General features: G+C 42.5%; 1 protein-coding gene across 1 annotated transcript; it reads right to left on the reverse strand.

Moving 5' to 3' along the window:
- Positions 1 to 13953: 13953 nt before the first annotated feature.
- On the reverse strand, positions 13954 to 18420 carry HSPA8 (heat shock protein family A (Hsp70) member 8). Its single transcript, XM_079105778.1, has 9 exons — positions 18380 to 18420; positions 17447 to 17656; positions 16873 to 17078; positions 16554 to 16706; positions 15892 to 16447; positions 15461 to 15663; positions 15045 to 15243; positions 14663 to 14895; positions 13954 to 14374 (listed from the first exon to the last, which is right to left on the reverse strand). The coding sequence occupies exons 2-9, from the start codon at positions 17649 to 17651 to the stop codon at positions 14189 to 14191; spliced, it is 1941 nt and encodes a 646-aa protein (XP_078961904.1). The 5' UTR covers positions 17652 to 17656; positions 18380 to 18420; the 3' UTR covers positions 13954 to 14188.
- Positions 18421 to 18911: the final 491 nt, after the last annotated feature.

Raw genomic sequence — 18911 nt, forward strand, 5'->3', positions numbered from 1 at the left:
GCTCTACTCATTTGGGCTTGGTGCATTGAGTTTTTAGGCTTATTCTAAGGTTGACTCCATCACCAACTGTGGTTAACACCTCCAAGTAGATACTAAAGACTTTTTCGGTTTGTAAAAATGGGGGAGGTAACCACCTCAGGGCATCCACAATGCCAAGGCTTGGTGGAGAGGGAGACATGGTCATTTTACTTACACCTCACTTTAAGGCAGGACCTTACATTTCAATTTTGACTACATTGCATTTTTGCAATGTAGTCATTTTTGCAATGCAATTTTGACAAATGAATGCAATTTTGACAAATATGCATTCAGCCACAGAGAAATACAAGATTTAGAGATGTCCATCATTCAATTTGAAATGTGTCATTTTTGGACCACACCTTCTGCAGTACATCCAAAAGGAAATTTTAAAATAAATTTTGTCTGGGGCAAATATATGACACTGCCCCAAGTATATGACATGCTTTTTTAAAAGCATGCATTCATTCCATGTAAGTTTTAAAATATACACAATTTCTGAAATCTTGATTTGGTATTTCTTAATATCTTGAGAGCCTAAAATAAAAAATAAAAAACAGTCCAGGAATCTAAAAGACTCTGTCCTGTGCACTTGTAAGATTATTGTTGCAATCCAATAAGATTAAGGATGAAGGACTGGGTGCAGTGGCACATATTTGTGGTCCCAGCTAACAGGCTAAGGCAGGAGGATCACAAGTTAGAAGCCAGCCAGGGCAATTTAATAAGACCTTGTCTCAAAACAAAACAAAACAAGGGACTGGGAATATAACACACTGGTAGAGGGCTTGCCTCAGCAGCGTGATGTACTGGGTTTGATCTCCAGTAATAGGAGGGGGGAAAAAAGAATATAAAATTAGTGTGTTATAAAAATGTTTTTACACATTATTATTGTTTAGATATGAGGTGTCCCCTCAAAGTTCTTGTTATATAGGAAGATTCAGAGGTGAAATGATTAGGTTGTGAGAACTGTAACCTATCAGTTCATCCTAGTTTGAATGGACTGACTAGGTGGTAACTGTAGGCTGGAAGAGGAGGGTCACTGGGGTTGTGCCCTGGAAAGGTTGTTCTTCCTGTGGCCTCTTCTCTCTCTCTCTCTCTCTCTCTCTCTCTCTCTCTCTCTCTCTCTCTCTCTCTCTCTCTCTCTCTCTCTCCTTCCTGACCCAGCTGTGAGCTGGGCAGTTTTTTTTCAGCTAGGCCCATCTCTCATGATGTGCTGAGACTCAAAGCAATGGAGTTGGTAGTCTATGGACTGAAACTTCTGAAACAGTGACCCCCAAATACACTTTTCCTCCTCTGAGTTGTTCTTATTGGGTATTTTGGTCACATAAATGCAAAAACTAACTAAAACACATACCATAGAGTAGTCAAACCCAAAGAAACTGAAAATGGAATGGTTATTGCCAGGGAATGGGGGAACAAGAAATATGAGAAAGATCTAGAGACGAGTTGCAAAAGGACATGAATATGCTTACTACTACTGAAATATACATTTAAAAGTGATCGAAATTGGGCAGGGGTTGTGGCTCAGTGGTAGAGCATTTGCCTGACATGTGTGAGGCACTGGGTTTAATTCTCAGTACCACATGTGAATAAATAAATAAAATAAAGGCTCATTGACAACTAAAAAATATTTTAAATGATTAAAATGATAAATTTTATTTTATATGTAGTTTTCCATGAGTAAAAATTTTTTAAATCTTTAAAAAAGGTTTTGAAAGGTGTTATATAAATATTAGTGTTGCTGCTAAATTAGTACTACACAATTGTTCTTTAAATATATATTGAGTATCTACTATGTGCCTCACCCTGTTCTCAATAGCTTTTATACTATAGGTGGTGAATAAATATAACACAAAGTATAGCATTTCTTCAGGTAGGTAGCAGAAAGTTCATAAAAATGTAATAGAAATTATTGCATCCAAATGTCATTAGGTTCACCAATATGGGAGTGTGGTCCCGAATGGCAATCTGCCCCACCCTCAGTATAGTGGGAGGAGATTAGAATGGAAGTCTGTTATTGTTCTAAACCCTAGTCTGGGCACTACAGCTAGTTAAAAACATCATAGAGGTAATGGTTAAGAGTAGGAACACAAGCAAGATTTCGTGGTGCACACCTGTAATCCCAGCTACTTAGGGAGGCTGAAACAGAAGAATTGCGAGTTTGAGGCCAATCTCAGCAACTTAGTGAGATCCTGTATCAAAATAAAATACAAAGAAGACTTGGGACATAGCTTAGTGTAGAACTCTAGGTTCCATCCCCAGTACTATACACACATACAAGGAGTAGTAACACAAACCAGAAATCGTTGGTCGGATCCCCAACTCTACGATTTACTATCTGTGTCACCTTGGGCAAGTTACTTAACCTCATGCATCTCAGACTCCCATCAGGAAAAGGGGGACTTACAGCAGTGCCTACCTTAGGTTTCAGTGAGCTCGTATTTAGCCAACTTATTTAGAACAGTGTCTAGCATTTATTAAATGCTACATGTGAATGTTAAATGAAATAAAATGCCTTTCAAGAAGTCAGTTAATTTTCTGAGCTTCAGGAAAATAATGTCTAAGGATACTTTTGGGTCTATAAATTCAGTGATTCCACACTTTTACAGGCTAAGACTTTGTAACCTCTCAAATCATGCTAATTTTTAAAAATTTAAATGGACACAACACCTTTATTTTATTTATTTATTTTTATGTGGTGTTGAGGATTGAACCCAGGTCCTCACACATTCGAGGTGTGCACTCTACCAATGTCCTACCCAGTCCTCCTGCATTAATTTTTTTAACCAGCCTAATTGGTTGCAATAAGGGCTTTCCGATAGCAATTATGTTAGGGTCCAGTTACGAAACCAGAAGCCATGATAGGGATTTCAGTGGGGGAATTTTATGGCTAAATAGGTACTGGAGAAATTAAAAGATGATAAGTGAACACTGAATTAATATAGTGGTAGTAACTTCAGAAGCAGTCTCCACCTCTAAGGCTGGGACACAAAGGGAGGAGGGGGTGTCAGTGCCTGGAGGCTTGGAGGAAGACTGGACTCAGGCCCCTGAGGAGGAGGCACTGCTAGGTTGTTGGTGGCACCTCAGGAGCTAGGATTCAGACCTCTAAGGAGGTGGTTTCGTCCTACGCTGACAGTCTCTGAAGGGGCACAATTATGCTCGCTCTAGATGGGCTGGGGGAAAGTTGGAGACTGGAACTAATTGCCATCTTCAGGGTGGCAGGGCACTGCTGGTGATGTGATTAGTGACTGCACACCAACAGCTGGCATCCCTCATCTTTCTTCCTCCTTTCCAGCTCCCTCTGATGCCACTAAGGGGAACCAAAAAGATTTCAGTTGGCAAGAAGAAATGTGGTTTTCAGAGTCTCAGGCCAGCATCAAAGAACAGAGTGTAGAAGAGGGATTTGAAATTAGAGACCATAACTTAAGAACTGGCATCAGCCAGGTGGTGGCACATGCCTATATCCAGTGACTCCGGTGCCTAAGGCAGAAGGATTGCAAGTTAGAGGCTAACCTAAGCATAATAGCAAGATCTGTCTTAAAAGAAAAATTAAAAGGTCCCTTTCAGCTAGAAATTGACAGTGGGGAAATGTAACAGGGGTTCACTTGATTCTTTGACTATATCCCCTGTTGGGGGTATAATTTGTCACTTTGAAACTTTTTTTTTTCCCTAATCTTTTCTCTGACCTTCTCCCTAGACTTCTCCTCCCTGATCTTCTTCCTAAACTCATTTTTTCTGAATCACCTCTTAAAAACCCCCTATTCCCTATGATGGGCAGAATCACAGCCTTTGGGATGGGAGTCCCTGTGTTTCTCCTTTGCTAGCAAAGCAATAAACTATCTTTTTCTTTTTTCTCAAAAAAAAGAAAGAAAGAAAGAAAGAAAAGAAACGAAAAGAAAAAGCTGGGATATAACTCAGGGTAAAGTGCCCATGGGTTCTAGCCCCAGTACTGAAATGAAAAAAGTAGCATTATAGCTCCTAAACTGCTTGCTGTTACCTCTATGGATGCCAGTTCTGACCACCAGAGTAACACCAAAATGTATTCATGCTCCTCACCTGCTCAAAAATAGCTGTCCCAGCCTCCTCATGCTCTCCTTTTTCCAGCCTAAAACAACCTTCTATTGATTTCTCCACTGTGGGGTTCAAAGGAGAAGGAGTCATATGTGACTCATTTTTGTGCCCCTCTGGAGCCAGAATAATACCATGATGCTTTGTGTAATACCAGGTGCTTTCTCAGCATTGATTTGAATAGTCCGATTGCTTTAAGTGTTAGGAAAGTCTTTGTATTGAACACAAATCAGCCTTTCCTCTAAGCCAGTGAGTGGTCTCTCCAATTCATCTCTAGGAACCTGGGCGAAGCAGTTTGCCCACTTCAAGTCTCGGTTTCTCTGGAATGATAACATCCCCACACCACAATGAGAACTCCCAATCTCATACTCAAGGGATTTGGTGTGACAGCTTTATTTCTTATTTCATTATTTTTATCATTTGTAACAAACACCTGACATAATCAGTTTAGAGAGAGCAAAGGTTTATTTGGGCTTGACTTTTCGAGGTTTCCATTCACTATTGGTTGGCCTTGTTGCTTTTGGGTCTGTGGTGAGGCAGCTCATACATGGTAATGCTATTCACCTCATGACCAGGTCATCAAAGAGAGAAGGAATGGGCAGTGTCCCACCATCCCCTTTGAGGGAGTACTCCCAATGACTAGATGTACCACTAGGCCCCACCTCTTACATTGCCACACATCCCAATAGTACTGAACTGAGGACTAGGCCTTTAGCACATGGATTTTGGGGGATACCTCAGATCCAAATTGAAGCAGATGGTTTATGTACCCTATCCTCCTCTCACTTTGCTTCTGCTGATGTTTCCACCTGGGATCTCATCAGTGTTCTGGAGGGTTAGCCAGTGGAGATGCTTTGTAATGGGGAGTGGGGGGGAACTTCTAGGAGGGCACAAATACTGAAAAGTTATAGGGATAGAGTCTTGCCTGGTTCTGTTTATAATAAAGTCAAAATAGCATGGAGTTTCACTAACTAGGTTCTGGAGTCAGACTGCCTATGCTGAAATTTCTGCCACGTTGTTTCCTATGTGACCTTGGACAAATAACTTGAGCTTTGCTTTGTTCCACTGGAAATAAGTCGATAATGGCACTAAATTCAGATGCTTGGTACTCTTCATGGCAAATTACAAATACTCACCACCTATTAGTTATTTCTGAGCTCTACGTGCTTGATACTGTACTAAATGTCATTTATTACACCATCACTTACCTTTACACAGCTCATGAGCTGGGTATAACTCCTCCCCCCTTTATAGGGAAAGAAACTGAACCTCATATGACCAAAAAGAGGAGCAGAGCCAGGGTTTTCATACCTAGGACTAACTCTACTGTTGGGATTCAGAAGTGGTACTGTCCCCTAGAGGACACTTAGGAAATTTGTGGGAACACCAGATTGCTGCCATGATTGGAGGACACCCTTGACTTTTTGTGGTAAGTAGGGAAGAGGGATATTTAGCATGCTACAGTACAAAAGTCAGGCCTTCACATGCCAAGTGACTTCTGAATGTATTCCAGACATCTGTGCAGGTGAAAAAGCTAGTTACATCTATAGCACTTCTCAGCACTCCACTTCAGTGGTTTCCTTTAAATAATGAGTTGCCAATATTTGTCCCCTACTTCATTTGTCCTCTTTCTTCCTCTTTGTCTCCTCTGTGGGCGGTTTTGTCTGGATAAGTCTCCATGCTTAACAAATTTACCCAATTTGAGCATTATGCCAAATCCAAATCTGTTAAAGGGCATCTATGAAAAACCCAAAGTCATAACATACTTAATGGTGAAATTAATTAATTAATTTGCTACTAAGATTGGAAACAAGGCAAGGATGATTCTCACCAGTGTATCCACTACTGTACTAGTGGTCCTTGCCAAGAAAAAGAAATAAAGGGTGTAAAGAAATAAAAGATGGGATAGAAAGAAATAAATCATCTTTTTTTTTTTGCAGTGCTGGGGATTGAACCCAGGGCCCTGTGCTTGCAAGGCAGGCACTCTACCAGCTGAGCCATCTCCCCAGGCTGAAATAAATCACCTTGATTCACAAATGATATAACACCTTATGAAAAGAATCTTAAGGAACTCCACAAAACAACTATGGAGAGTAATAAGTGAAATTAGTAAGATCATATAATGCATAATTAATATAGAAACCTGATTATATTCCAACAAGGCGTAAATAACTAGAAAATGAAATTCAAAAACAATTCCATTTACAAGAGCATCGAATTGAAATCAATATAATTAGCAACACATTTAAGAAAAGATGTGCAAGATTTTTTTCATTTGAAATGAAAAATTGACAGAAATTAAATAAGATCTAAATATCAGAGATATTTGCTATATTCATAGATTGGGATTTGAAATGAGACAAGGAAATAATAGGAATTGCTATAGTTGTGTGTTATGTAGTAATAAGTTGTATTTGGTATTTGCCTGGACTTGTAAAACTAAAATCATAAAAGGCGCCTGGTGACAAACTTGCTGTGTGGCAGGATGACACTCCTCAACAATGCTGATATGAACTTTTATCTATGATTTGAGTGGTGGCTCCTAGTCTAGTCGTGTTCTGGTCTTTTCAATGAAGACCAGAGCGTGACTGGGCTGAAAATCACTACTTAAACCCCTGGACTTTTGGAGCAAACTGTCAGCAGCACCGTGACCAGAGGACTCCATGTTACTGTCTCTTGACTACCCCGACTGCTGTCCACACTATCACTGATTGCTGATCAATCCTTGTTACCAAGGTCAGATAACTGACCACCTCTCCCACAACGATGACTGCCATCCAGCCTCCGGCTTATCAGACACCCAAGGACATCCAAAGATATCCTAGAAGCTAAGAGAGGCTACAGCTGAGAAGAATCCCCTCGGTCTTGTCGACTAACTTCTTGGCTAAGAGACATCGCATTGAGTAAGTCCATGGGAATTGAACTCTAGGTGAACAAGGGAGTGACTCTTCAATGTATTTCTGACTTGCTATTATTAGGAATGTTGAGTATGCATTGCATGAATAAAATCCACTTGTTGGAACCAAACTTGATTCCTCTCTTGCTCACTGCTTCCGACAGGACTCAATAGTGTTTAGATGTCAGTTTTACTCAATTTGACCTGTAGAGCCATTAAAATACCAAATATAAGTCAGAGACTTTCCTTCTTTTAGAAATTGAGTTAACTCAATTTCTTTTCTTTTTTTTTATCTTTTTTTTTTTTTTTTAATTTTACCAGGATTGAACCCAGGGGTGTTTTTATTACTGAGCTACATCCTCAAACCTTTTTTATTTTGAGGCAGCATCTCATTAAGTTGCTGATACTAGCCTTGAATTTACAATCTTTCTGCCTCAGCCTTCCAAGTTGTTAGGATTATAGGCATGAGTCACCACACTCAGCAAGTTGATTTTTTTTTTGTATGAATGTGCATGCCAGGGATTGAACCCAGGGGCACTTAATCACTGAGCCACATCCGGGTCCTTTTTATTTTTTTATTTTGACACAGGGACTCACTAAGTTTCATAGAGCCTTGTTAAGTGGCCAAGGCTGGTTTTGAACTTGCAATTCTCCTGCCTCAGCCTCCCCAACTGCCAGGATTATATACACCACCATGCCTGGCTTTAATTTTTAAAATTTATGTAGAAGAGCAAAAGGTGGTGAACTGTTAAAATAATCATGAAAAAGAACAAAGTTAAGGGGTTCATACTACCTGATTTTAAGACTTGCTATAAAACTTACTAATTAACACTTACAAAGTGACTAATCAAACTTTGTTACCAAATCTGTTTCAGTTATCTATCACTGTATAGCAAACTATTCTAAAACAGTTGGGTAAAGCCAGTATTTGTAGCCACATTTTGCTCTTGAGACTGGGAGTTAACTGGCCAACTGAACAGTTCTCATTCTGGTCTCTCATGAAATGCTGTCAGCTGGTGGCTGGAACTGGACTCATCACTAAGGTTCTTAATTCATGTGTCTGGTGCCCAGGCTGGGACTCACTCATCAACTGGAGCTGGAACAGCTACTGTTCTGTAGGCATGTATCCCACAATGTGGTCTTTTCATATAGGGGTCTCAGGGGAACCAGACGCCCTTTGGGTTAGTCAAAGATTCCTAGGGTGAATATCCAGAGAACCATGTGAAAGGAATACTGCTTTCATAATCTGGACTTGAAAGTTCCCCAGAGTTATTTTCTCTACACATTCTCTCCATTAGAAGTTCATCCCCAAGCTCATATTCAAAGGAAGAGGAATTAGACTTTGTGCCTTGATAAGAGTAGTGTCAAAAGATTGCAGTGAAAATTCACACTGAGCCTAAAAATGGTATGGCACAAACCAGTAAGCATCTGGGAGGCTGATGGAAATGCCACCTGTGACTCTTCTTGAGCTTTTCTAAGGTTTCTAATGAGATTAATCAGCAATGGAAGGTGAGTGAGAAGACAAGAAAGCTGGTGGTGGGGAGGGACTCTTTCCATTTTATGCATAGCATAACATGTGCCTGTTCTCTTTCACTTGGTCCTTTGAAACATGCCGTTCTCACTGACGGTATGCCCTTCCTCTTTCCTCCGCCTTCCTCCTATACATTCTTCTGGATTGGCTTAGACATTAGCTTCTCTGGGAAACCCTTCTCATCCCAAGCCTAGCTGGGTCCAGGGCCCTTTTGTGGGTGCCATAGCTCTCTGTAACATGCCCTTCCTCAGTGTTCATTAGTGTCTCTTTGCTATCCATCCACTTGTTCATCCCTTTCTCCTTTCCTGGAGTTTAAGTTGCTTGAAGGCAAGAGGCAGTATTTTGTACTCCTTTGTGTCTGTAGCACCCTAGTGATGAATGACTAAGTAATTGGGTAGAGAGGGTGGAATATTCCTGAGCAATGACAGAACTCAAAGCTTCCACAAGGCAACTACAAGATGTCCCACTTTGTCCCAAGGTCTCCTGCATCACCTCCCTGCACAGGCTGACTAGAACTGGGAGAAGCTGGTGTGACAGAGTGATTAGCTAGTCCCTGAGTGTGAATAGCCACCACTGCAATCTGCTCTGCTGTGGCCTCCTCTCTAGTCTCCCCAAATCAGTCAACTCCTCTTCCCAGTTCCTCTCTGGGAGTAGATCGACCTGCTTCCCACTAAAACCTTAGACGCGATAATAGGAGGAAAAAAAAATAAAGGTCGAGAGTAGGACAATTGGTGGCAACGAGATGAACACAGATTAATGATGTGGACCTCGCCCTGGCCTCCCCAGCCTGGGCTGGGGAAGGTTCATGGTTGATACCCATTAAAGGACTTAATGAAATAATTATAATTCACACCCTAGAGCATCAAAGAATCAATACTGGGGAACTTTGAGCCACTCTGGGTGTGGTATCCCACTGGCTTCACAGTTCAGCACTGCAGGCAAAGCTGGTGGAAGCAAATGCAGTTGACACGGAAGTTGCATTAAAAGAGGGCAATAATAGATTAAAAGCTGCCGGGATCCTGGCGACTGGATGTCAATATCCTTTATTCCCTACCTTGCCCCAATTCTGCCCCCTCCGTGCACTATTAGCCCAAATCAATGGGCTGTCAATTGACATCACGAGCTACAGCATTAATGCGAGCTCACAAAGGAAGCCCAGCCCTATATTATCACTTCTCTCGCTTCCAAATTACCACATAATGCAGGCCACAGGCAGCTTGTGACATGTTAACACTATACACGATTTGTTGGGATTGGACTAAACATTTCATGGCTAAAGATTTCATCAGAGACTTGATGACAGAAATAAACTGTCATCCACGGGAAATCACTGGAAATAACAGAATTAAGCATTGTTTGGAAATCTGGAGGGACAATGAAGTGATGATGATGGATGGAAAGAATTGAGACCTACAGCTGGTGGCCTGCTGTGAGAGCAGCTTCAGGGAAAGGCGGCAATTAACAGGCCATTTTGTTGGGCCCACTAAAGAACAGGTATTCAAATTTTGTCTAGGAGTTGAATTATGCTCTCTCCCCACCTTAAGGAAAAAAAAAAAAAAAAAGTTGAAACCCTAAACCCAAGACCTCAGAGTGTGACCTTTATTTGGAAGTAGGGTCTTCACAGAGGTAATCAAGTTACATTGAAGTCATCAGGGTAGGCCCTTAATCCAATATGACTGGTGCACTTATAAAAGGGCAGATTGACAGAGAAGCTATGTGAACACACATGGTGAGAAGAGAGTGAGCCATGTGATTGGAGTGAGACCAGAAGCCAAGGACAGTTCAGTTCCTTCTCTAATACCTTGAGAAGCATGGTCCTGCCCTCATCTTAATTTCAGACTTCCATCTTCCAGAGCTGCAAGATAAAAAAATTTCTGTTGTTTTAAGCCATATGGTTTTTGCTTATTACAGCACCTTTAGGAAGCATCATTATTTAGAGCCAGGCACTGTGGTGCATCCTGTAACTTGTTATTGGGGAGCTGGGACAGGACCTCATTTGAGGTCAGCCTGGAAGCAATTTAATAGAAAATATAAAAGGATGGGAATGTAGTTCGGTGATAAAGTAGCCCAGTGTTTAATTCCCAGTACTGCCCCCCTCCAATATTTTTGTTACTAATGATAGTGGCTCCAATTTATTGAGCGTGTCTGATTCAGGCAAAATGAAATGCTCCACATACACTGGCTCATTTCATCCTCACAACAAACCAATAGTTGAGCATTTTAACCTCCTTTTCAGAGGCAAAGATACCAAACTTCAAAAACAATGTTTGCTTAAGGTCACACATCTTTTAAGTGGCAAACAGGTCTGTCTAGACAGAAATATGGGAAATAATCTTTAAACAAAAATACTTCTGATGAATATTTTCAAGTGGTTACTTACTTATAACTTGCTTTCTTTTCAGATCCCAGTGATTTTTTCAACCTTTGGGTGGGGAATCTATAGCCACATGGTTTGAGATTTCAGCATCTCAAATTGGAGATTAAAAACAAGAGCATAGCCACTTCAGTTCCTCACAAAGGAGGGATCTTGTCTTAAATGTCTATTGTTCCTTCTCATCCATCTTTCCAATTATCATAAACAGATACCTCTACCCCATCTCCCCAGTCCCTTGGGTGGGGTGGAGCCAACTTTGCAGTCAATTGCCCAACTCATGAATACGTTCTATTAGTTCCATACAATGAAGTTACTAAGAGGAATGAGTTTCTGATATGCATGACAACATGGGTGATCTTTGAAAACACACCAAAGTCAGTCACAAAAGACCACATGATTCTATTCATATGAAATGTCCAGAATGGACAGATCTTTCAAGGCAGAAAGTAGATTAATGATTGTCTAAGATTGGGGTGAGTGGTTTAGGGAGAAATGCAGATAATGGATATGGGAGTCTTGGTGTGACTAAATTGTTCTAAGGTGACTGTTGGACAATTCAGTTCTGTGAACAAACTAAAAATGTATGAGTAAACTGCACGTTAACTAACTGTATCTAAAAGTTGTTATATGAATTTTTAAAGAAGTAGTCCGAGGAGTGGAAGTTCAGGAGATAAGAGAAGCAACAGTGGGATCAGGAAAAGCCAGAACCTCTTCCCACTGAACTACCCTCAATACCCACAATGCTTCAAAGGCCTGTATTTTGTACCCATTCATCCTCACTGCCAAGTACCCAAGAAAACCTGTTATATCTCACCTCACTGCCAGCTGGGAATTCTTTGCATGGAACATGAATGTGGACCTTTTTTGTTGTTGTTTTGGTGGTGGTGCTAGGGATTGAACACAGGGCCTTGGGCTTACAAGCCAAGCACTCTACCAGCTGAGCTATATTCCCTGCCCAGCTGCATGTGGGTATTTGGAGCCAACTTCATTACTTCTTGTGCTTTTGGTTAGGAAATTTGTGAAATAGACTCTGACAAGGTTGCATCTTCCCCAGGTATCCTGGTTTTTATAATCAGTTGCTGCCATCTAGTGGACAGTGACTCCCTTACACCAATGTGAACACTCGCACAAGTTAAAATTCAAGTCTCACTAACTAATCACTCCATTCCACAATACAAAAGCCCACTTTATAATTTAGAGTCTGAATATTATAGGCGTTTGAGCAAAGAACTGCTTATAAGCACTCTCATCTTACTTCTCTACCTTAACTACACAAAGAGGATATTGCTCAGGCAAGAGAATCCATATTTGAGGTCAGCCTAGGCAATTTAGCAAGACCCTGCTTCAAAGGGCTGGGATTGTAGCTGTGGTCAAGTGCCCTTGGTTAAGCTGCACCTGCCCCCCACAAAGGCTAATAATTACTGAGAAAAACTTTGAGCTATAGTGGTTAACTTTATAACCAGTCTCTTAAAATCATAATCTTCCAGAAAACCAGAAGTTTTTGCCATCCTAGATTTATATACTTGCACCACCAGATCTAGTTTTCCTTCCAAGGTTGGGAAACATCAAAAGTGACATGTCAAGTCTAAATGGGAAGTGCCAATACTTCTAGTTACCTTCATCTTTGAGCTTTCCTCAAAACCCCTTCCCAAAGTCTTTTCCCATAGAAAACTATGGTTTGTTTCTATGTCACTATTATGCAGCATACTCTCTATCCCATTCATTGAGTTTCAATCTTACAACCCTAAATTTCTCAACTTTTAACAGCAAAATGTATCTGCAGATGTTAATAACTGAAGTACCCAGAAGGCCCCAGTGACCAGAATATGACCATTAAACACAAATTGCATGTATCAAAAATATAAATACTAAAAAAAAAACTGCACGTATCCTGGGGAACAGATGAGAAATCCTTACAAGACCTCCAAATGCTCTACCAGATCACCTGATGCCGGTCTATAAAAAACGGGTCGAGAGCTAGGGATAGAAGTTGGTTGACAGAGTGCTTGCCTAGCATGCACAAGGCCCTAGGTTAAATCCCCAGCACCAAAAAAAAAAACAAAAAAATGGTTGAAATGGACCAACTTCTGAATGCCTGAGCTATTTCTGTGCATTGGAGGTTACTAGAGTCAGTAACCCCAGTGACCAACTTGGGTAAGTCAACACTTTTAGAACAATGTTGAAAAAAACCTAACAAATGGCTGAGGGATTATACCATTCTTTTATGAAGGACCAAGATGGGAAGGAAACATTGTCCCAGGAAACATTCAGGCCCTAAAACTGTTACTTTATGAGATTCTTAACTTACAATGCTATAAATCCCTAATAAGCTCCCAAACCAAAATTAAATTTTCCATGAAGCTTAGCTATACAAACCAAGCTATACCTGTTGCAAGTGTCTGCGAAGTTATGCAGTCTTAAGCCTATGATCATGTATGTTACTGTAGTTGGGCTATCACAAACCAAGCTTAGCCCCATACAATAGCAACAACTGGGTTCAATCTCCCAGTATAACTATGCTGCAATTCTTTTGGGACTGAAGCAGTCACTAGGTGGCAATGTAGCACTAGAAAAAATCTAAACCACTTTACTTTTCCTTGCTCTACCTCTACGAAGGCACTGTGACATACACATGAATTCAGAACCTTTGGCTTTTGCTGTTTTGAAGTTTGAACTTCAGACTGATGTGGATGGATAACATGGCTAATAGACCCAGGTAGGTAATGTGCCCTACCCTCCTTGCTAAGTTTCTTCCACATGAACACTGTTTATTAGAGGTTTCTGCTCCTCTTGCCTGAAGCTCAGGTGCTAGCTAGGCTAGGGTCCAGATTGAAACTTCAATGGAGCTTTTTAAGATAAGCAATGAATTCAGTTATTGTTACCCAATGTCACAGGCAATTCTGCAAGGCTAGGCACTTCCTAGCCCTTATGACTCAGGTAGATGAATAAAAATTCCACCCATACAACACTGGTGTGACTTATGTGTCATCACTTGGGGGGGGGGGGGGAGAAAACTAAACACACTACTTGCAAGGCCTTACCAGCAGCTACTTGGAGACAACTATATGATGCCAATTTTAAATACAGTTTTATTTAAGACATTGCATTTTCCACTTACAATACAGTGTTTATAAAGTGCAATGTTATTTCCTTTCCCTGTGTACATGTTCCATATTCAAGTATTGAGAATGCCCAGTAATTTACTATAGCAGCAACCTTAAAACTGCCACAGAATTTGCTACAAATTTGGGCCCTTCCATTTTTTACTGTGGAACAATGCTACTTCTATTGTTGGGCTGGCTTAGTCAACCTCTTCAATGGTGGGCCCAGAGGAAGCACCACCAGAGGGAGGAGCTCCCCCACCAGGGAAGCCCCCAGGCATTCCTCCTGGCATGCCTCCTGCACTCTGGTACAGCTTGGTAATGATGGGATTGCAGACTTTCTCCAGCTCTTTCTGCTGATGTTCAAATTCTTCTTTCTCTGCGGTCTGAGGGGAGGAAAAAAATAATCACCAAGAGTTCTTCCAATAGTTTAGTTAACTAACACAACAATATACTCATGGAGCCTAGGGCTAGTCAGAATAAAACCCACCCAATACTAGGTCTTAACTATGAACTTAAGTCTTGGGTCACTCAGACATCCAAGGAAGGTAAACTGCCAACATGTAAAATTCTGGTGGAAACTGCGAATGTCTGGACCTTTCATCACTGTGACCATTACATTACACCAACCCAGTCTCTTCATTTCCTCCACTGATTAGCAGAAAAGTACCAACCTGATTCTTATCCAGCCAGTTGATGATTTCATTACATTTGTCAAGAATCTTCTGTTTGTCCTCATCATTAATCTTGCCTTGCAGCTTCTCATCTTCAACAGTTGCTTTCATGTTGAATGCATAGGACTCAAGTGAGTTCTTAGATGACACCTTATCCCTCTGCTTTTCGTCTTCAGCTTTGTACTTCTCAGCTTCCTGGACCATGCGCTCAATGTCTTCCTTGCTCAAACGACCTGTAAAGTTACATGATCTTGATCAGAGGTCCCTGTTACAGTCTACAACTTAAATTTTATGCTAGATGCCTACAGTGGGGACTTCAAATGGAACACAACCATTTGTATAGTCAAGACCAGACAGGAGAGGCTTATTCACCCAGACTAACCTTTGTCATTAGTGATGGTAATCTTGTTCTCTTTTCCTGTACTCTTGTCCACAGCAGAGACATTGAGGATGCCATTGGCATCAATATCAAAAGTGACTTCAATCTGAGGAACACCACGGGGTGCAGGAGGTATGCCTGTAAGTTCAAACTTGCCAAGCAGGTTGTTATCCTTGGTCATGGCACGCTCACCTTCATATACCTAGGGATAAAGAGTAACAAATTAGTCACTAATAAAAACTTAAGGTTTCTATGCTACGAAAGCTCAACTAGGAAAGACTTGTCGCTCAGACATCCAAGGAAGGAACTAGCCAACACAAAATTTCTGGTGGAAACTACGAATGGTTTTAGAATCCATCATCACAGCAGAAGACTTTCCCAGTTTTATGTAACTGCTCTAAGTGTAAAAAAAAGTGTACCTGAATGAGCACACCAGGCTGGTTGTCAGAGTAGGTTGTGAAGGTCTGTGTCTGCTTGGTAGGAATGGTGGTATTACGCTTGATGAGTACAGTCATGACTCCACCAGCAGTTTCAATACCAAGGGACAGAGGAGTGACATCCAAGAGCAGCAAATCTTGAACATTTTCAGATTTATCTCCAGATAAAATGGCTGCCTGGACAGCTAAATAAAAGAAAAGGTAAGAATTAAAAAAAAAAAAAAAAAAAACAAAACAAAAAACAAAGCAACTTGAATCACCTCACTAACCCATCTTATTCACTCAGACATCCAAGGAAGGAACTAGCCAACACAAAATTTCTGGTGGAAACTACGAATGGTTTTGGACTCCATCATCACAGCGAATCAGTTTGGGTCTCTAAAATGGTGCCTGTGGGTGAAAGTAGGGATTACCTGCACCGTAAGCAACAGCCTCATCAGGGTTGATGCTCTTATTCAGTTCTTTTCCATTGAAGAAGTCCTGCAGAAGCTTCTGAATCTTGGGGATACGAGTAGAACCACCCACCAGTACAATATCATGAATCTGTGACTTGTCTAGTTTGGCATCTCTAAGAGCTTTTTCCACAGGATCAAGGGTGCCACGGAACAGGTCAGCATTCAACTCTTCAAATCGAGCCCGGGTAATGGAGGTATAGAAGTCGATTCCTTCATAGAGAGAATCAATCTCAATACTGGCCTGAGTGCTGGAAGAGAGTGTACGCTTAGCTCTTTCACATGCAGTACGGAGACGTCGGACAGCTCTTTTGTTCTCACTGATGTCCTTCTTATGCTTGCGCTTGAACTCAGCGATAAAATGATTGACCATACGGTTGTCAAAGTCTTCTCCACCTAAGTGGGTGTCTCCAGCTGTGGATTTGACCTCAAAGATTCCATCCTCGATCGTGAGGATTGACACATCGAAAGTGCCACCTCCTAAATCAAAAATCAGCACGTTTCTTTCAGCTCCAACCTGCCATTAAAAAAATAAGCTTATATGTAAATTCCTCCTGACAGTCCACATTAACAAACCACCTTTACACTCAAATATACAAACCTTAAAAAAAAAAGATACAAACCTTTTTGTCTAAACCATAGGCAATAGCAGCGGCAGTTGGCTCATTGATTATCCTAAGCACATTGAGACCAGCAATGGTTCCGGCATCTTTGGTTGCCTGACGCTGAGAGTCATTGAAATATGCTGGCACTGTGACCACAGCATTGGTAACAGTCTAGTAATAAAGTAACAAAACCCAAATTAATGTAAAGTTACAGTACAGTTTATGTATTATTTTGACCCATAACCAAATTATTAAATCTAACATGCAAACTGAAGTTGGAAAGAAATCTTTCCCAGTTGACAGATGGTAAAAATTCCTGCTTAGCCAAAAATCTCACCTTCCCAAGGTAGGCCTCTGCAATTTCCTTCATTTTTGTCAGAACCATGGAAGACACCTCCTCCGGATAGAAACTTTTTGTCTCTCCCTTGTATTCTACTTGAACTTTGGGCCTGCCTGCATCATTCACCACCATAAAGGGCCAGTGCTTCATATCAGACTGGACAACTGCATCATCAAATCTACGTCCTATCAGACGTTTGGCATCTGTGGGAAAAACCACGCATTTTACAGCATTCCACATTCCAACAAAAACCCAGACCCAGACTAGGGGTGTACCTCTCAGAGTAGATCCTTAAGTGCAAAGGCCCAATTTCCAGCAACACACCAAAAAACCCATACTTTCTTGAATGCCAAATCTCAGCGGTAAATAGATCCACCTCCCATGTGAGAGGCAAAAATGCACCAGATTTACCCTAAAACTGAAGGATCACCTAACATCAAGTACACTGAATTCTAACTGAAGAAAAATATTTTCCTACTTCACAGGGCTCCGGGTCTCATTTAATAAACCCGAGTTCCTCAAAGGGCCTCCCTTCTTAAATTTGTCATTACATTTAAAATTAATGGCTTACCAAAAACTGTATTGGTGGGGTTCATTGCAACCTGATTTTTTGCAGCATCACCGATCAATCGTTCAGTGTCGGTGAAGGCGACATAGCTTGGGGTGGTTCGGTTCCCCTGATCATTGGCAATTATCTCCACTTTTCCATGTTGGAATACACCCACACAAGAGTAGGTGGTGCCAAGATCAATGCCGACTGCAGGTCCCTTAGACATGGTTCCTGGAAAGAAAATTAAACACGTGCTTTGAAAATCCAGTTAAGCATTTGAGCTATATAACCTCTTTAGACCCCCTAAGAATAGCTATGACAACTCAGATTATACTTAGCTCTGCTTTACCACGCGAGATCAGAGCAGTAATGCTGCAGAGTAGGTTGCTGTGCCAACCCTACCAAAGCCCGCCCTGCCTGAAGGAACCATCTGCCCCGAAGGTCTGCGACGTCGCTGAACACGTGGTCTCAGCCCCGAAAGGAAATCCGGCTGCCAAAATCCCCGACTCCTGGAGTTAGAATAGCCCTACTCTTCCCACTACCCTAAGAACCTCCATTCTGGGTGCTTGCCAAGGGCGGCTTAAAAAACGGAACAAGAGAAAAGCAAGGAGCCAAGGCCTAGACCTGGCTCCCGTTCCCGGCACCGACAGCGGATGCGGCGCCCCTCCCCCGCCACGCGGTCGTGTTTAGCCCCCGCGGCAAAAGGGGCGCCGCCCTGCTGCCCCCGCCCCGGGTTGGGGTGGCTCGACAGATTTACATCCGTTTCCCTAACCTGCTACCCGCGACTCAAGGATGCTGCCACCACTTCTGGAGAAAGAGCTGCCCCGCCCGATCGCTACTCGCCGCCCGCAAGCCCCAGGGAGCTGCCCTGGAGGGCCCTGGCAGCAAGCCTGCTCGGCCGGGGCTGCACGCTTCCCCGGTAACCCCCAAGGACTAACAGGGCAAAGGCCTTACCGTATGTGTAGGCCCGGAATCTACTTGCGAAGAAACCACGCAAACCTCAAAAGCTGCCACCGCGTTCAATGAGACCGGTTTCCGCCCGCCACCCTGTCTCTTATACCCTGTCTCAGAACCTTCCAGAAGGGGCCCGCCCCGACCGCTGCTCATCACAGTCGCCTCAGCCAATGAGGGCTTGGCTGCCTCTCTAAGCTCCAATGATGAACCCGTATTCGCTCCTCAGGCCTCGCCCCCACCCGCCCCCATCCCACCCCACCGCGCGATGACGCACCACCGCAGCGTTCTGGAACTTTCATGCTCGCCCCCGCTCTCCGAACGGCCCCGGGGAAAGGGAGGGTGGGGCCAAGAGAGCCCGCGCGCGGGAGTCTTCCGTCACTCCAGGCGGGGGAGGGGAACGTCCGCCGCGACGCATGCGCCCGCTACCAGCGCGGGAGGGAGGGGGCGGAAGGAGAAGGCGGAAGAGGGGCGGGGACACTTGGAACCAACCAATGGTGGCATAGCCAGCCTCGGTCTTCCCGCACGGAACAGG

The sequence above is a fragment of the Sciurus vulgaris genome, assembly GCF_902686455.1.
Source record: "Sciurus vulgaris genome assembly, chromosome: 11".
NCBI classification, from domain to species: domain Eukaryota; kingdom Metazoa; phylum Chordata; class Mammalia; order Rodentia; family Sciuridae; genus Sciurus; species Sciurus vulgaris.